At 39.5% G+C, this 18,849-nt stretch overlaps 2 protein-coding genes across 2 annotated transcripts; both read right to left on the reverse strand.

Moving 5' to 3' along the window:
• Positions 1-557: 557 nt before the first annotated feature.
• Positions 558-5,885, reverse strand: mcrs1 (microspherule protein 1). The gene is made up of 14 exons (XM_056405815.1): positions 5,726-5,885; positions 4,943-5,097; positions 4,613-4,751; positions 4,342-4,506; positions 4,002-4,111; positions 3,770-3,878; positions 3,537-3,675; positions 2,681-2,756; positions 2,528-2,556; positions 2,162-2,254; positions 1,966-2,048; positions 1,720-1,807; positions 1,096-1,223; positions 558-970 (listed from the first exon to the last, which is right to left on the reverse strand). The coding sequence occupies exons 2-14, from the start codon at positions 5,095-5,097 to the stop codon at positions 884-886; spliced, it is 1,401 nt and encodes a 466-aa protein (XP_056261790.1). The 5' UTR covers positions 5,726-5,885; the 3' UTR covers positions 558-883.
• A 1,247-nt stretch (positions 5,886-7,132) lies between these two features.
• On the reverse strand, positions 7,133-15,081 carry LOC130187868 (25-hydroxyvitamin D-1 alpha hydroxylase, mitochondrial). Its single transcript, XM_056405802.1, has 9 exons — positions 14,766-15,081; positions 12,851-13,041; positions 12,144-12,334; positions 10,481-10,681; positions 9,696-9,859; positions 9,446-9,612; positions 9,275-9,356; positions 8,874-9,071; positions 7,133-8,411 (listed from the first exon to the last, which is right to left on the reverse strand). Exons 1-9 carry the CDS (start codon positions 14,991-14,993, stop codon positions 8,298-8,300), a joined length of 1,536 nt encoding a protein of 511 aa, XP_056261777.1. The 5' UTR covers positions 14,994-15,081; the 3' UTR covers positions 7,133-8,297.
• Positions 15,082-18,849: the final 3,768 nt, after the last annotated feature.

An 18,849-nucleotide genomic window follows, 5' to 3' on the forward strand; every position in this document is an offset into this window, starting at 1 on the left:
TGGTATGGTACCCTTGCTGTCTGTCTTGACAGGGCTCTCTAGCACTACCTACTGTCTGAACTTCTTCCACAAGAAAAACAAAGAGAAACAGATATTTGTTTTCCCCCATAATCTCCCCATCCTCATCTTGATAACAAACATACTATTAACACCAAATTGCTCAAGTTCAGTGAAATCTTATCAAAATACAGTATATCTGATGCATCGATATTTACTAGATTTGACTGTGTGGCAGATTCAAGAGGCTTAAACTGATTTCCTTTAACAGGATACGTAAGATATTAACAGTCAGTCTCACTGATCTGTTAAACCACTGCCTGTTTTTATATATTAAAATAAATCGAGGACTTGTGTGAGTCACCTGAGAGTTGCATTATCTGCCTATTCTAAGTGTAGAGGAAATCTCCTTGATTATGTGATAATTAGTAGATTATCCTGTGTATTTCATTTTTGCATGAACTGCTTGTTTACAGAGAGAGAGAACGACAGAATCCTTCCTAAATGCACGGCGTGTTGTATCACACAGTAAAGTTTTTAACTTCAGAAACTTCAGAACATTGTGTATACAAGTTTAATATCTTGAAAAAGCTTTACTACAGAATTTAAATACAATATTCTGAAAAACTGGAAAAAAACAAAACAAGGCTCTACCATGAGAGTATCTACATTACAACATGAAAAATGTTCAAACATCAAGTAAAAACCTGTCACTATTTTGCTCCAGGATTTAGCTGTAGCCTGTTTACAATTCACATTTCATGTTTACATGGCCTTTGTCAATCCGATTCTTCACAACACTGCTGTGCTTTTCAAGAACAGCTGACTGGTCCATTCGTCTGCCAGTATATCCTGTATATTGATTCGTCTGCTGGGCGGCTGGCATTCACTGCTGTGTCATTTTGGCTGCTTCAGCTTTTATTAGTGAGATGAGTTCCAGGTTAATTAGAAACACAAAGCGAAGACCTGCAATCTGAAGAGACAGATACAGAACATTATCGCCATGCCTCACTCAGCACCATGACCTGGTATGACCAGTACCAAATATAACATGGTAGTTTCATTTGAAATCTTATACAACTTGGTTGGACCACACACCTCCACCACTGAATTGTTATTGAGTTTCCACTTGTTGCCCGACAGGACTGGTCTGCCATCTATGTAGATGGGTCGTCTGCCCTCATTGGCAATGAAGAAATCTCCATTATTCTTCAGTTTAATAATTCCTGTAAATGTCAACAACATATACGGTAACCATATTATATATATATTTTTTAAATTAAATCGTCATGATTTGGAGATGATTTGTAGTTATGTTTTCTGTCACCAACGTCACACAAATGATGTTAACTGAAACACTCACTAAGCTTCAACACAAGAATAAAACCGATAAAAGAAACAAATAGAGATCTAAAATCAGCAGTCTGTTTATAACATAATAATTCCGATGGTCGAAATGCAAGTTTGTATTCATTATCAGTGCACAACAGTGTTGCATACAAACTGACCTCAAAAAATGTAACAGTTGTGGTAATCATTAAACCAAATAATCTCAAAAATCGAAATCAAAAATGCTCCAGAGTTCAATATTGGGAATGTTTGACTAGTTTTTGTTCTGTTGTTTCCATTCTCTCAGGGGCTTTCAGTTACAAACAGGAAAATATATTTAGAGTGTTGTTTTGCATGTGATGTTATAGCCTGACAAGGTACGAGTTTAATCACCTTGTTTTCTTGATATTTTCCAGGCAGGTCCCTCGAGCGACAGATCAACATCTATCTGTTTGTCCTTAGTCGCCCTGCCCAACGTAATCTGTGTGAACAAGAATCAAAAAATAATTAGCATCACATGGAAAACTACTCAGATAAAATAAACCTTTCACTGTTTCCTTCATTTTTCTACTCACAAACATGACATCTCTGCATTACTTCTCTGTAACTACTGAGAAAAGTAAGGAAGGAGGAAAGTACCTCTCGTGATCTCATGAGGTAGCGCACCATTCGTCCTCGTAGTGCTGCCAGTGTCTGGTTGTCAAAGTCAGGCATGCTCATCCCTGGTGACACAGACACATGTGAACACAAATAAATTCTTCCAGACTGGATTCCTTAAAACAAATACACCCGAAACAGCTGTCTGCTTGTGCTTGGCAAATGAAACTTTACGCACCTGTGATACTGTCCACGAGAACCTGCCAACGAGGCAGCTCCTGCTCTAACTGTCTGATCTCCCTTTTCTGGTGGCGATCAGAAATCATCAGCTCTGAAAAGAAAGAGAAGGAGACTTTACATTCATGTTATACAGTGACAATAAAATCCATTACAACATTTCTGGCTGTGATAACAATCTAATGTAGTGTCTTGACAATAACACGACATTAGAACCATAACTAAACCACACTGTGACTTCCGCTTTGTCATTAGGCCAAGTGATAAAACGGAGCTTCACCTTCCCTTCCCAAGTGACATATCCAATGTAACTTATGCTGAGCAAGATGAAGTGTGTACAACTTGTGTCTTTATAATGATTTCTTACCATGTTCCAAAACCTCATCTCTGCTCTCCCTGTGTGAAAAGAAACATGATCAGCATTGAAAATTTGTACATATATTATACATTTACTACACACATCAGTAGCAAAAACCATAAGATGATAAGATGAATAATGCAAACTGAAAGACTGTCTTACTTTAATTTTACATCATCGACCATCTGTTCAGCATCAGAGAAGTTGAGGACCTGGTCACCTTTAGGGAGAGGCTGGACTGCAACACACAATTAAGACAACATGTTTCACATTGTTTCAGAAAACCACCTCAGCTCCAACTCCTTCTCATACATTCAATAAATTGCATAATTTCCATCGTAAATTTCATCTACTACAGATGTTGGCATATTGTATTTCATCCAGTAAGACTTCATTACTGCCTGATTTCTCTGTGGCCAGCTATCCAGATTTTTATTATTAATCATTTAAAGAAGCATAATCAGTTCTAAAAGGTGATCATTAATGTGCTAAATAGCTGTAATAAAACTAAGAGGAAAGTCACAACTACTGGTTGAAATCAATAAGACATAAGACAGAGCAGGCACAGTGGCAGTTCACTGCAGTTGTAATATTAGTAATATTATACCAAAATGAAAACTTCTTATTAATTTTGACTGCCATTCTAGTTATCCCAATTAAGAGTTGAATAACCTGGTTGTGTGTAGAGATGAAACAGTCAAAATATATTTAACCTCTTTCATTACAATGACTCTCTGTTTGGGTTAATATCATTTGTTTTGTTTAACCATTTTAAATATTGGTTAAAAGCAAATGCAAGTCTGCCTAAGCTGATCGGATGAATGTGTTACTTGCAGCAATTCACCCTTCATTCATCATTCTAACTAGATACACAGAATGATGAGTCTGGCTTGCCCTCTGTTCATTTCATAATAGAGGGTTTTCCAAGTATAACTGACTACATACTATCAGATGTCAAACTGTCACTTTACTGGCAGGATGGTGCCTTTAATTGTCAAATGTGGGCAATGAAACTCACCACTCTGGTCATCCAGTAGGTAGTACTGCTTTAACAGCTGCCAGTGCACCAGCAGGCTCTTGGGAGTGCGAGATGGGTGAAAGACACCAGGGTGTTTGCTCAGAAGGTCCTGGAAAACGTCCAGTTTCGGCTGACTAGTCTGTTCGATGACAAACGTAATACAAAACCACTTGTGAGTACAAATGTGTAAATTCATGAGATGACAATGTTCTAAAAGTAATACTTTTACGTACTGAACCGATCTTGGCCAGCAGTGCCTCCTCAGCCTGACTGAAGAGAGCTTTACTTTGAATTGCTGCAATGGCCTCTGGGTGAAGCTGCCGCATGGCCTGCCATGCCAGCCTAAAAATACAAACAACAGAAAGAATGTGATTCAAAGGTAATAAAAGGGTAAAGCGGTCAACAAAAAGTGAAGTATAAGTACTTGGACAGGAAGGTAAAGTTGTTGTCTGCTTAGTCTCTTACTTTGAGATGACGGGATCGTACAGCAGAGCGTACCACCTCTCTTTAATTTCCCGCAAAGTGAAACGACAGCTGAACTTGACACCCAGATGAACAGAGGTTAGATCTGTGGTCTAGAAAGAGATACATACAAAATACAAGATTGGTGTTGTGCACGTCTAACACTGGTGCTTCATAAAATGGCAAACAGATTCATACAATAAACGTTGTCAACAATATACATGCATACACACATATATATATATATATATATATATACATACACACACGTACTGAACCGCTATATATACGTACTGAACCGATATATATATATATATATAACGATTTTAAGGTTTGCACTCACTTGCAACACTGCATTTATAAGGAGCAGATCATCAGTGGGTTTCCATCGTCCAAGGTCTTTTGTAATATGTAGAGGTTGCTTGCTTTTCTTCACTCTTTTGGTGATAGGTGCAGGGTTTATTACCATGGTGAGAGGCGGTGTGAGAGCAGTTCCTGACTTTGTCACCTGACAAAGAGTGTCAAAGGCACAAACATTATCCATCAAACTTCTGTGAGCTATAGCTTAGTCATTGCTTCCTGAGGGAATCTGTGGATTTTATGGTCATACGTACCTTTTTTTTCTCACTCGATGAAGGTTCACTCCCTGAACAGCGAACAGGCTCTATGACAGGAGGGCCTTTGACTCTACTTGATGACTTTACAAGACTGCTTTCCACCAGCTCATCATCAAACTTCTTTCTCTTTATTGACCTGAAGACATTATTTTGTCAACATTTATAAAGCAGTTCCTAATTTTTCAAACTGCACTACATCAAATATTTTGAACAGCACTACACATCACATCTATTTTCTTATTTTATTAATGAATTCTTTACTGCCAAGAAAACTAGGCTTATATACAACTTGACTAACGGTAAAATATACAAGCAAATATATCAAACCTGGAGGAACTTCTGCGTTTTGGAACACCACTGCCAAATGCTTGTGTTGCTGTCCTTTTCACATCTTTTACTCCGAGCGACTCCTCGTCCTCTGACCGACTCTGGGCACCAGCAACTGCCATAGATGCACCAACTCCAGGGTCACCTGCTTGCATCTGTTCAGTCACAACATAAATCCCCAATGGAAATAATTTAGTAACGTCTCGGCTCAGAGCAGCAGGAGTCAGCCACTTTTTCTGGGGCACACCTTATACATTTAACAGCAAGTAAAGCAAGGAATAATGTGGAACGCGTCGATCTGCGTTCACCAGTTTAGCCATTTATAGTATCCCTTGATAGTGAACATCTTAACACTGTATGCCAACATGTTGTTTCAGCTTTAACTTAAGTAGATACATAAGGTACAAGCCTGGACTTCGTCTCAAAATTTTGTGAGACCCATTTCCAGGCTGTGCTTTAGTTTTGCAGTTATTGGAGTCATGGGAATTGGCAGGCTAATCAACTTAGCCATGTCTTTTGTTTACATCTGACGTTAGCCATAGCCTCTCCTGTTGCCTTCAATATCTAATATCTAATATGAAATGAATAGCACAGGCGGGCAAGAAAGCCAATCCAGACAACACTGTAGCACAGTCTGTCTTCATCTCCAACTTAATTTGACCCAAATAAAACTGGTTTATGTTGGTTAGCTAGCATTAGCTTAGCTAGCACAATGTTCTCGCGCTAGCTACAGTTAGTTCATTTGCCAGCTAATACGACCAGCTACCCAGTCTTGTGACTCACCTTTCAGCGTTATTTTCCGAAGTTGTGATATCCTATCCGTTAACCGGAGTCTGTATAATCTATTAATGCCTTTTATCAACACCTCACTGCTAGCTACATGGTCACTTGGCTAAATTGATTTGACGTATGCCTGTTAGCTAGCATTAGCTTCTCTGCTGTTTTCTTCCTGTGAGGTTTGATTGGAGCTTTACCGCCGCCTCCTGGACTGGAGTGTAGACCTGGATCGACTGTATATATAGATTAATAATTTACATGAAATCCACACCTACCGTAAGTATTTCAAAATGAGTGACTTGTCCCGTTTTTTTTGCTTTATTTTCTGACGACCTTAAAACTAGCTGTTTGCTGATCTATCAAAAAAATAGAGTTGCATTTAGCGCAATGACATTGTCATGATATCATGACTTCCTTCCTTCTGTGCCCAATAGCAGGCTACTACTACTAGTAGTAGTACATGGGGCCACAATTACTAGTACTTGCACCCCATAAAATGTATTAACATATAAATTTGTATAAATAAATAAATAATTAGAATTAACTGATTTAAAATCAACTGAAATCACGTTTTCAGTAATCCAAGAACCACCTCATCATTACCTACCATAACCTTCAGAATCATAAAGGACCATGGGGGCACGACAGGAAATGGTGCTGTTAGACTTACAGTTATTCTTCCAGTGATTCTTTTTCCTTTTCCCAACAGGAAACTAAAACTTTCCCAGTGTAGCTGTATAGTTCTTCCAATGCCTGTGCATGTTTACCCAGTATAGCGTAGCAAAAACAGCATTTCTCTCAACCTTAGTGGCGTTTCTCCCATGATGCATTACTTCATAGTCAAATACTGATCATATAGTCTTTAGTACTTCCATGTCAAATTTTTAGTAAGTGCAGTGCACAGAACTAATATACATACAGGTGAATGCTACAAGAAATACATTTACAGATCTGATGTCACATTTTGAATTAATTTCTAGTGTTAAATAGCATGACTTATGTTTTGAGGTGGATCTTCAGTTTAATGTTAAACATAATTCTTCACCGTCTAAAGGACAGGTAGATGTACTGTAATAAACAAGGCAGTGAAGTGATTTTTGTCCAAATTATTGACCCACAGCTGCTGCGCCACAGCTCACACTCAGTCCACATGTCACACACGATCTTTGTTACTCAGCAATGTGTTTTCTAGAAATTACTGCCTACGTGCCCTGTGGTTGTTCACTGGCATCAAACTAATGACTATTACAAAGTGTTTGATGGGTTAGACCTAATCTGATGCAGCTGATGGTGTTAAAGGAGATTTAAATGCTTGGGTAGGCATCGTGTTAACACAAAAGAAACAAGTGATTTTATGGATATAAACTGGATTCTCATTAATTAGCCTAAATAAAATCAACAAATAGGCACAGGTGCAACTTGAAACCTTTTATTGACATTTACAGACATTGTTTCAAAATGTGTTAAATTAAAATAAATACAGAAACTTACCAAGTTTACAAAATGGCGGTATATCACTCATAAGTTTAGATGTAAAATAAAACAAATTAAAGACAGATAAAATTGCATTGTGCTACATTGATGAATTGTTGCATATATGTACATTTTAAAGACAATACAGTCAGATTTACAAAGCCTGAGTGCAGAATGGCCTATACTTTTCAGATTTCAGTGGTATATTCCTATACAGGAATAATTTCAACAGCTGCCATTTTTTTAATAGGAAACCAGTCACTAAAAGCTTTTTACCAAAAGCACCTTATAAAATACAGTTTGATCAATATATTGAACATCATATCTACACAACTCTGTCACAGCAGCTAAATAAGAGCTGGAGGTATTAGAAACAGTGTCTCCATGTGCCAGTCTGGGACTCTGCTAATACTCTTGAATAATTACAGCACACTGTATGTCTCAGACTCAGAGAAAAATGTAACGTGCCTCTCAATACATTGTAATGACATTTACAGGAAATGAAATGTTTGCATAATCAGGACACACAGGAAATTGCTGATACTGGTGTACTGTGTGAATTTACTGTGTGTATTTAAGAGTGCACAAGATCAGAGTTTATAATCAGATCTAGGAAGGGGTTACCAGATCCAGAGAAATATCAGCTTCAAATACTGGCATACATATTCCATGATATGGAAAATGGTCTTACTCATTTTACGGATAAAATTAAAAGTCTGTTGAAATGTGTTAGAGATCAATGGCTTGCTTGTGGCCTCTGTGCAAATAAGTGCTTAATGGTCATTTTTATTTAAAAAAAAAACAAACAAACACAGTATTAAATATGGAGTTACACCGCGCCCAGTGGAAAACCTGAGTGATGAGCCGCCACTCCTCATCCTTCGTTCATTTGTCCTTCTCCACATGTCAGCCTGTACAAACGAGGTTAAAGGTACGGAGGGCTTTGACCTTTGATGTGTCGAAGGTTGAACTTCCACTCTGACATGATCCACTGTGTGCAGCAGGCTCACGGTTCCTGTTATAACTCCGCCTGCTAGTGCTCCAGAAACCACTGCTGAGAGACTCACGTTCATGTTCATGTAACTGATCAGCTCAGGAGAGTAGGTCACCGTTCGATAAACTGGAGGCTAATGACATTTTCAGGAACTAGAAGCGTCCGTGTCATAGGCTTCACGGAAACCCCTTCTGGATCTGGCTTCACATCAAACTCTATTAGGATCTAATGAGATCAGAAACGGAGGAAACAGATTTACTACAGGGTGACTAAAATTTAAAAAAAATAAAATGAAGTGGTCATCATGTGATAAATGTTGGTGAGTGACTCTTAATTGAAATACCTTGATTAAATAATCAAGTTAAATCATTAGGAGCTGCATTTGCACAGTGACTTAAAATTCCTTCTTTTAGTTTCTCACATTATTCCAAGAAATGTGCAGCAAACTGATGTGCTGGTAATACAGCAGTTTATGAAAAAAATATATGTTTAAACATTTTTTGATGACATGAAAACAGTTTAAAGCTGTTTTGAATACATGCATTGTGACTGTAATGAACAGTAAATCGACCTGGATTTACTACCTTTTTGTTTATTTCATTAAAACTAGAGACTCAGTCTGGATTAAATCCAGATTTGGCTCCTCCTATTGTAAAAAGATACTAAATTCAGTCAAAGTCAACTCACCCTTGCAAGAGCAAGATAGAGCTCCAGCTCAGCAATACGACGACCTATGCAGCTGCGTTTTCCCACCCCAAACGGTACAGAGGCGTATGGGTGATGAGTGTTGTCCTTGTTCAACCATCGATGAGGCTGGAATTCATCTGGATTTGGAAACACGGCTGGATCCCGTGATGTTGCAAAGTGGCACAGGGTGATCAGAGTCTGGATGGAGAGATTTTATCATCAGATATGTGTTGATGAATAATTAACATAAAACATCACAGGGTATCAATGAGTGTAGATTGATGGGGGAAAAAATCAATTTAAACGATTTTAGCATAAGGCTGTGACAAAAAATGTAAAAAAAAAAAAAAAAAGGGAAGGTTTGTGAATATTAAGTCCCTGTATTTGCTCAACACACTTACATTTTTAGGGATGAGGTAGCCTCCAACCTGGATGTCTTTCTCTGTAATTACTCTAGCATTTGCAGGAATAACAGGGTACAACCTGAAAAATGAAAAATGAAGGCATGATTAGCTTGTACATTAGTAATAAGATGTTTGGTAGGAAAATAACAACAACCTCTTGGTTTATACCTAAGCACTTCTTTGACTGTGGCTTTTAGGAGAGGCATGCGAGCCACATCCGCCGCCTCCGGTATCCTTCGACCCTCCAGTACAGTCAACACCTCGTCCCGGAGCGAGGCCTGCACCTCAGGGTGACGGGACAGCTCATACAAGGACCAGGACATAGTGCTGGAGATCTGAAACGTGAGAGTAAGACATCAGTTTGAAAAATCTGTTGTTCAGGATCTGGTGAAGAAGAGGACAGAGGGATCGTACTAACCGTGTCGACTCCTGCCAGAAGCAGCTCCGTGACGTTGCTGTAGACAGTCTTCATGGGCAGACCCGTCTTGGACAGGAAGTAGGTGAGATAACGACCCTCCACCTTCTCTCCACGAGCAACTTTCTCTGCTTCGGCTGTCAAGCGCTGGTCGATGTAACCTTTTGCTACAGGCACAGATATTATGGGCCATTATGACAATGAAGGTAAATGTGAAATAAACTCCCTCACTCAAGGATACTGCACAGTGTGTGTATTCCAAATTCAAGGAAAAATAACACAACTGTTTGGTTGATTACAACCACAATTTGATCATCATGACTGGTGTTCAAGATCAAGACTTCACATTTGTTACAGTGCAGATGGTCTCGTAGTGCGTGAGGGTTAAGGCCTTTAATCTCCTGCTTCCTGATCCAGTGTAGGTCAGCGTGATTATTTTAAACATGTTCAATTTTGACGTCTCAGATCTGGATAAGTCTTAATGTACTGTAAGAGTGAGTGGGCCGACAAACCCAGTGCTAAGTAGAAACCAGCAACAGCCAATGGGGACTGAGCAGAACGGAAGGAATTTAATTACATGAATTGTGGAAAGACATGAATTATGTTCCATCCCCATGTTTGTTTTGGTCGCATGTTGTAGTGAGGTGCTCACTTGTGTGGTGCGTCTTTAGTTTGAATATTAACTGAGGCTTCTGTGTTTTGTATTTGTATTGTTCACAAGCAGGCATATATCGTCCTGCCATTTCCTAACACCGAATTCAAATGATGCAATATGAGAAATAACCTACCAAAATCAAACATGTAGTCCCAGCACTGACAGAAGATGTTCCAGGGTTTAGGGAACAGCTGGTGCAACCAGCTTGGCATGGCCATTGTAAGAAGCGTCATCACAAACATGGTGTTGATTGACTGGATGAAACGCTCTGTCTCTTCAGGAACAACCGGATCCAGGCAACCAATTCTGGATTCAAACAACACAGAGGAAATGCCTGTTGGAAAAAAAAAAAAGAAAGAAAAAAATTAAATAAGGAGTTTCAAGTTGTCAGCTGCTCCATCATAATAACAGAGCTCAGAAATAACTTTATGGTTATATTAAGCAATACTAAGAAACAACAATATAACAAAGAAGGGGTGGGGGGGTGGGTTGAAGAACATGGATGGAATATTAGCCGCTTTAAAAGTGGAATCAAAACAACCAACATGCAAAATATCTTTGATGGGTTAATGTACTTATTTCTTTAAATTGTTGACTTATACATTTGTTGTAAATACAAGCCAGAAAGTTTAAATTGTTTGGATCTTTCAGATTAGACTATGAAGGGTTAACTGGTGACAATGATAGGCAATTAGACAGTTGTTTTCCTTTGGCAACATTTAGTTTCTTCCTAATTGTCACAGTCTAGTTCTTGGCCCAGCTTCCATTCAACAACACAGCCGTTTTGGCGACGGTAGAGTAAATGTTTGAGATATATGCGTGCAACCACGCAGGATTGACTCTGTGTTTAGTCTGCAAAAACTTGGGAGAGGAAAATGAATGAATGTAGGTCTCTTTTCCTGCAGGATTAACTGTTCAGGAGCCTTGAGGCTGAGAGCAAGTTTCATTTTTTTTTTTTATTCTGATCTGTGTATCCGCAGACCATTTTCTTTCTTTCTCAAACTGAGAAACTTGATCGCAAATATGTGGAAAGTTCTGCCTCTTAAATCACATTTGGAAAACCATGTACTCAGGAAAGGTGCAGTGGTGGAAAGTAACAAAGTACATTCACTGAAGTACAGTTTGAAGGTACTTGTTCTTTACCTGAGCATTTCCATTTTTACTACTACTACTTCTGCCCGATTTCATTTAGAGGGTTTATTGTTCTTTTTACACTGTTACATTTATCTGACAGCTGTAGGTACTTAACATACAAAACATATGATCTGTTCATAAAATATATTGCAGTTATAGGTTAAACTATTCAGAAGTATCTAATGTAGTTTAAATTAGTGTTTTAACATTAAATGATGCTTACACAGTAATATATCAATTACAATTACCCAATAAATACGGTATAATATTTATAATAACATAAAACTCCATTCTGGCCATTCTACTTTATGAGTAATTTTACTTTTGATGCTTCCAGTATATTTTCCTAATAATACTACTGTGTTCTTATTTAAGTATAACTTTACTTTACCTGTAATGGAATATTTTTATTTTGCAGTATTACAACTTTTATTCATCACTGTGAAGGTGAGATGAAGGTTACTTGTAGCAGCTCTAAGGAGGAATGTTGAAATTATTATAGCATGTCAGGCTTTGACAGGCATGTATGTTTCAAATGTCAGTGATATCACATGTTATTGCTTTCTGCATGCGGCTGGCACTAATTACCAATGTTTACATGGTGTGGTGCACCCTGTGGTGATGCGTGACATTTCCACGCATCAGACTACATGAACACTTACCCTCAAGGCCGAAGCGATAGAACTCGCTGGCGATATCAGTGACGAGGCCTTGAGGACGTCTGCTGAGGCGAAGTTTGGCAATGAGGTCACTGACCACGCTGTTGAGGGTTTTGTCATAGGCTTCCACCGCCTTTGGCCGCAGCATGTGCTTCCCCAGGAGACTTCTGACCGCCTGCCACTCCTCCCCCTCACTAGGAACACACACAGAGTAAGGCTGAATACTGACAGGCATCTGTGCATACAGCTGAACTGTAGTACTTTATGGTTTCAAGAGGGAGTGTCTAACTGCTGCTTTGAAAGGGTTTTCTCCACTGTACTTCATTCACAATCAGCAAAAAAACAAACTTGATGTATACATTCAGTATACACAGTAAGACAGGAAATAATTGCAAGTTTTGTTAAGTCTGACTTCTAAATATTACACTTTTTTTAATCTTAGTTTGTGGTTAAAGCAATTACCTCTTTAGTTATGTTTTTTGGATTTCCTGGATCAAAATAGTTTCATGTAAGTGAATCAAATAAGTTGAGGAGAGGATGGTCGATGTCTGAGCACCTCATCTTTGTTGTAGTCACTCATCTCATTTACATCACATACCACATGTTACATTTGGTTTATCATTGTGTTGTGATTTAGGGTTTCTGAGAGGGGAGAGGACAGAAAAGTTGCCACAAGTCAGAATACATGCAAGTGGTTATGCAACACTCACGATGTCAGGAGTCCGTAGTGATGTCCTCTGAGCTTCCTGTAGTCCTTCCAGGAGGAAAGGTCAGAGCGCATTGGGTGCTGACCCTCCTGCCTCAGTACCTGCTCGATGAGCGCTGGGTCAGCCACGTGAACTGTGAGGATGGGGCCAAAGCTGGCCTTCCACATCGGGCCGTACCGCTGCACTCCTTCCAGCTGGAACATGAGACAGAGGCTTGACCTTGTAAAAACACTGCAGGCTAAAAGATGACTGGCATCATCTTTGACTGCACTCTCTTTTAGTTCAAAGCCAAGTGCCGAGATAAAGATGCCTGCAGGCTTTTCTAAACTACTAATGATTAGATAATTTTCAGTGAGGATATATAACTTAGGCACAGTTTGATCAGCCAAATCATATTCACTTAGCAGACATTTTGATAGAAGATGGGTAAATTACTTAAGTTTTTTACAGACCTACTGCACAGTGGATGAGCAGTAATAGAAAAATCTAAGAAAAAACAATGAGTGGAGAAATATAACTAATGCAGATGCTCCCACACAGGTGCACTGCATGGTACATAGATGGCAGGAGCTTCAGTCACTAAGACTGCTCAGCTGGCTCGTGTTTCAATAGGAACAATCACTTAAGTGACATCTGCATTTGGATCTATGGGAAAGACGTCAGTAAGCAGGGTCCGATGTTGTGGTCAGGAATGGTACAGGTGTAAATGCTTGACCCCTACAGTGAGGGGATCCAGGGGCTCTGTTATGCCGTGGGGGGCATTTCGCTGGCATGTTTTGGACCCACTTGTCGGCTCAGAGGGTAGGATCACTGCAAATCAATACAAAGATGCTCTGAGTGAGCACCTTTATCCTATGATGAAACATTTCTATCCTGATGAGAGTAGTCTCTTCCAGGCTGACAATACCCCCATCCACAGGGCACGAGGGGTCACTGCGTGGTTTGATGAGTTTGAAAATGATGTGAATCATATGTTATGGCTTTCGCAGTCACCAGATCTCAACCCAACTGAACTGGGAGATTTTGAACCGATGTGCACACCACCACCATCAAAAAGACCAAATGAGGGATTATCTGGGAAGAATGTTGTTCATCCCTCCAGTAGAGTTCAGAGACTTGTAGAATCAATGTTAAGGTGCATTTACGCTGTTCTGGCAGTACAACATTTGGTGGCCCAACACCTTACTAAGACACTTTATGTTGGTTTTTCATTTGTCACCCGTCTGTATTTTAAACATTATAAATCAGTGGATACAGAGAACATCACTGTCCAATTACTTCTCGAAAGGGAGGTTTTTAGATTAAAGCCCTCCTTCACTCACTGCTTTTATACTGGAAGGCTTTTTTTCCCCATTCATCTGCTGTGCTCACCTTACATCTTACACAACATCACATCTAGCTTGAAAGCCAATCATGGTGCAGTATGCAGCTTACACAAGTGGGAAACCCTTCAGTGCACATGGACTTTTTAAGTGAAGTAGGAGACGTTTTGTGTCTAGTGAGTGAACATTTGCATTTTCGTAGATTTTTCACTGGGGTTGGAGGAGCAGCCTAGATGTGTTTATTAATAAGTTTTATCTAGTAAATTTAGGATCTTTGTGGAAAAAAAACACACAAATTAATACTCAAAGCAGAGTTTTTCTAAATATCTTAAAACATATCTGGAGGGACTTTTTAAGCACTAATATTCAAATAAGAAATGCAGCTCATTCTTTACCGCCACCTATCAATCAAATAAGTTTTTTTAAGAAATCTATTAATAATGCCATTGAACCACCTGTGTATCAGTATTTTTTCTTCACCTGTCCACTATGATGCAGCCGGAGCTGTACGCATTTCTATTAAAAATGCAGGCATTGTAAATATTCGTGTTTTGGCTCCTCTTTAACTTCATCCATGTTGAACTTCATCATCCTACCTGTAACTCGTGCAGCCGTGACAGCCCCCGTTTGGCGAACAAGTCCCAGGCGAAGCTGGCGAACGACGGTCCGGGCATGTAGTCCAGCGTCCTCACCGCCTGCTGCTTGGTGCCCTCCGGACCTGCTGATGCGCCCTCAGCCCATCTCTCCATCCACTTGACCAGGGGGAAGGCGCTCCGGCCGGATACTCTAAGAGCTTGCTGCAGCATCTTTCTCACAAAGATCATGGAGCGGTGGCCGGACGCGGATCCCTTGGTTGTCGGGGCTCATTTTGGTTTCCCCGGCTGGAGCCTCTATTTATAACGCGCGACCTGCTCCGCGAACCTGCGGAGATAAAGCTGTAAATTTTCTTATTCTGGGCCAATCATGGGTGTAAATCCAGCGCAAGCCCCGCCCGGATGAGACTGGGAAGGCGTGAGCTGAGAAGAAGGTGTGTCCAATCAGAGGGCTGAGCTCAGACCATCCCAGAGACAGCACACGTGGAGGTCCTGGATGAATAATACATGACTTCCCCGTTACTGTTCAGGCTTATCTCTTCTTCTGTGAAGCACTTTGCTCTCTGATAGTGCAGCAGACTGACATATTTAGAGCGATCACGCACTTGTGGATATGTTGTCTTGTGATCTTCAAGGCCAATGTTATTATAGATCCAATGTATTTAAAAGAGAGAAACCAGGTCTGTTTGACAGAGATAAGAGGGCTGGAGGTTAGTTCCACCTTAAAAAGACAGATCAAAACCAAGCAGAAACAGTCACTCTAAGTGCCACAAATTTTGACTTGGCCATGCAAACTAAGTCCCATCAACAGGCTATAAGAAGAATAAGTTTGTAGAGGGTGTACATCCACAAAGACAATGGAACATTATTTTAAGTTTAAAAAGGAAAAATAGGCAGGGATTCCCTGTCTCTTTTCCAGACCTGCTGGTGCTTTGTTTACTCAGCTATAACCAATTCTTTTTCTGACTTGGTGGCTTTCCTAGCGAGGGAGAAAATCCTGACCTGATTTCATTCAAACTGGAAGTTGTCCAAAGCACCATGTGTGTGGACTGTGAAGTAACAACCCCAGGGCTGTACTCAGAATCTGCTTTGACATTTGATCCCACATTTCGTATGCTCTAACTAGAAATCTAGAGATCACCCAGTTTCAGAGAAACACAGAGGAGCGACTGACAATCCTAAGCTATAAAATAATGAGGCATAATGGAAAGCATCTGCAGTTCCAGTGGGACGAGTGTGTTTCATCTCTTACTGTATTTTTCATATCCACTATCATATATTCAAACATATCTATTGCTTACAGGATGAGCCTTTAATTTTCAAGAAGGTCCTGACATGATATTACATTTGATCAACTATTGGGAGGTGCACAGAAAACATGTAAAAGGCTAAAATAGGTTAATGTCAAACCATCAAAAGAGAATTTTTTATAATTTCTCTAGACACTGAGGGATCAGAGAGACAAATCTGATCAAAGTGGATTAATGAATACTTGTAAATACTGTAAAAACTGCTTGAAATAAACATCGTCATTAAAATGAATATATTCAAAGTGAATATAAACATAAATACATCCATGTAAACTATAGTAAATAACATTTAAAAGTAAAAAGATTGCACATAGTAAAATTTATGACACACAATATCAGCATAATTCAAAATAGGTAGCAGCAACTGGATGACAGGTTTTTCCCTGACATTAAAAGAGAAACATTGCCTGGACCTGGATGCCTGGACCTCAGTTTCGTTTTTTAATATCAGCACAAAGATTATTTAACTGGCTGGCAGTCAAACTGGCTATTTGACTGGCTGTTTAGTGCCAAGAAACACATGCAATCCTATACTGTACTTTTTCAATGATGATTGTGTGTAATTTTTCTGAAATATATGATTAATAATCATCCTGCTACCTATAACCCCAATAAAACGTCATAACCATTTTCAATCATAAGTTATGATGACAATATATCAGCCAAATGCTACAGTCTTACAGGTGCGTATATAAATGTGTGCACCCTGAAGGAGAAAGAAATATGGGTTGGTGCTTGAAAATGAGCCCGGCAGCCTAGAAGTAGTTCCAAAAATGAGATATTAGCTTTTTTCTCTCTCTCCTTATAATGATGTGCAGCATAACAGCAGTCCAACATATTATTTATGCAGGAGTATCCTGTAGATTTACTACAGTGTTACAGGCCTGTGCCCTGTGATGTGCACACTTAGTAATGAACAGGCAGCGAGGAGTTTTGCTAAGTGAAACAGTGATTCAGAGAAATTTATTTCAGAGAAGTTCTTCACACTGCAACATCACATGTCCTGCCAATCTGCTGCCAGGTTAAAGGGTCACTTCTGACATGATGCATGACATTTTGATTTTAGCAGTTAGTTGGTGGTGTGGGATCTAGTGCAGAACACTTGCTCATTGTGTTTTGATCTTTATTTTCTGGGCTAATCTCATGTGTCTACAAAGGTCAAGTAAAGTGTGCATGGTTTATCTGGCTGGGGGCTAAACTAAATTTGTGCTAAAAAAACTGAACAACCCAAGTTGTTCGATGCTTCTGGGCTAGTTTTGGTGCAATTTACATGGACCTACTGGTGTGCATTTGTCTGCATGGAAAGATAGGATAGAACATTTCAGGAAATTTACTCTAATAGGTCTGCTCTGCAGACTGGCAGGTGCAAGAAAACTATACACATAACAAAAGCATGAACAAGAAAACTAGCAGCAGAAAGACACTGACATAACAAAGTTAGATAAGACTGCACCTTGGTGATCATAGTTAACGAACATGACATCGATGCAAACACTTGACAACAGCTCCAGCTGCATTGAGCAAAACCTCAAGGTGAAAAGGGTTGAACTGGAAGACCATTTTAAAGTACTTCAGCAATCCCCACAGATTTGACCTCACTATTTACAGTACGTGACCTGAACATGTGATTCAGACTTCAGATTTCAACCTTCGATGTTTGGTAATAAGGATGAAAGTGCAGCATAGAGCAAAGATCAAGCCCACTCTGTCAGAAAACGTCTATACACGAGACTTCCTGAGTGGAAGATGCCGAGTTATCATCAAGAGAGAAAGATAAACAGTGACCTCTGAAATTTACATGAACACATAAACAACTTTTAAACCAGGTCACCTGGTTTAAAAGTTGGTCTTATTCAATACACTGCAAACAAATCAAACCCAAGATATTTTATCGGTCTGCTGATAAGAAATTTGGATTTTTTGACATCAGGCTGCATATATAACTGCAATGAAAATGTATATCACAAAAACTCTTTGCACTTCTTGCTTTTAGCTTTTCTAGGAAAGATGCACATATCTTCACATTTTTGCTTTGGCACAAACGCTCAGATACTCATCTTCAGAAAGAAACTGAACAAGAAACTGGTACTTGAAGACCACACAAGAAGCTGACACAAATTAAACTCTCCCCAAAGCGCGACATTTTTAATTAATCTGTCCGTGCCTGAGGAACTGGGGGATTAATAAAATATTGATTATTAAAAACATAGTAAGAAATCCAATGAAAGAATGGCTTCTTTGTGCTGTCGTGCAGTAATGACTGATGTGGCCCAGTTATAGATCATGCTATAGAGTGTGGCAGGGATAGCCTGAGAGGTATTTTCCTTTACTGTATTGGCCCCGTGCCCAGAAGGGGCAGACTCCCAGACTAGTGTGTTAAAGTTCATGGCTGCAGTCTGCCTGTCTGGGTGGTATCAGAGAACTGTCTTTACACACACACACAAAGGTTTGATTGTGTATCATGAAGGTATCTTTTCAAGGTGGAAGTTTGTGCTTACAAAGTGAGTTGTAATTTCTCATATAACTCCTCAAGACAGTCCAGTTTCTAAGTCCAACACACACACACACACACACACACCACACACACACACACACACACACACACACACACACACACACACAAAAATTGGGAGGGTGTTCTCAGACTTTTGGAGCCCATTGTATGTATATATTTTACTGTAATTGTGGGGGCATGTAATTGACATATTGCATTCCCTAGCCCATTACCTTACCCTTAACCATTACAACTGAATGCCTAAACCCCTACCCCCAACTCC

The sequence above is a fragment of the Seriola aureovittata genome, chromosome 2 (assembly GCF_021018895.1).
Source record: "Seriola aureovittata isolate HTS-2021-v1 ecotype China chromosome 2, ASM2101889v1, whole genome shotgun sequence".
NCBI classification, from domain to species: domain Eukaryota; kingdom Metazoa; phylum Chordata; class Actinopteri; order Carangiformes; family Carangidae; genus Seriola; species Seriola aureovittata.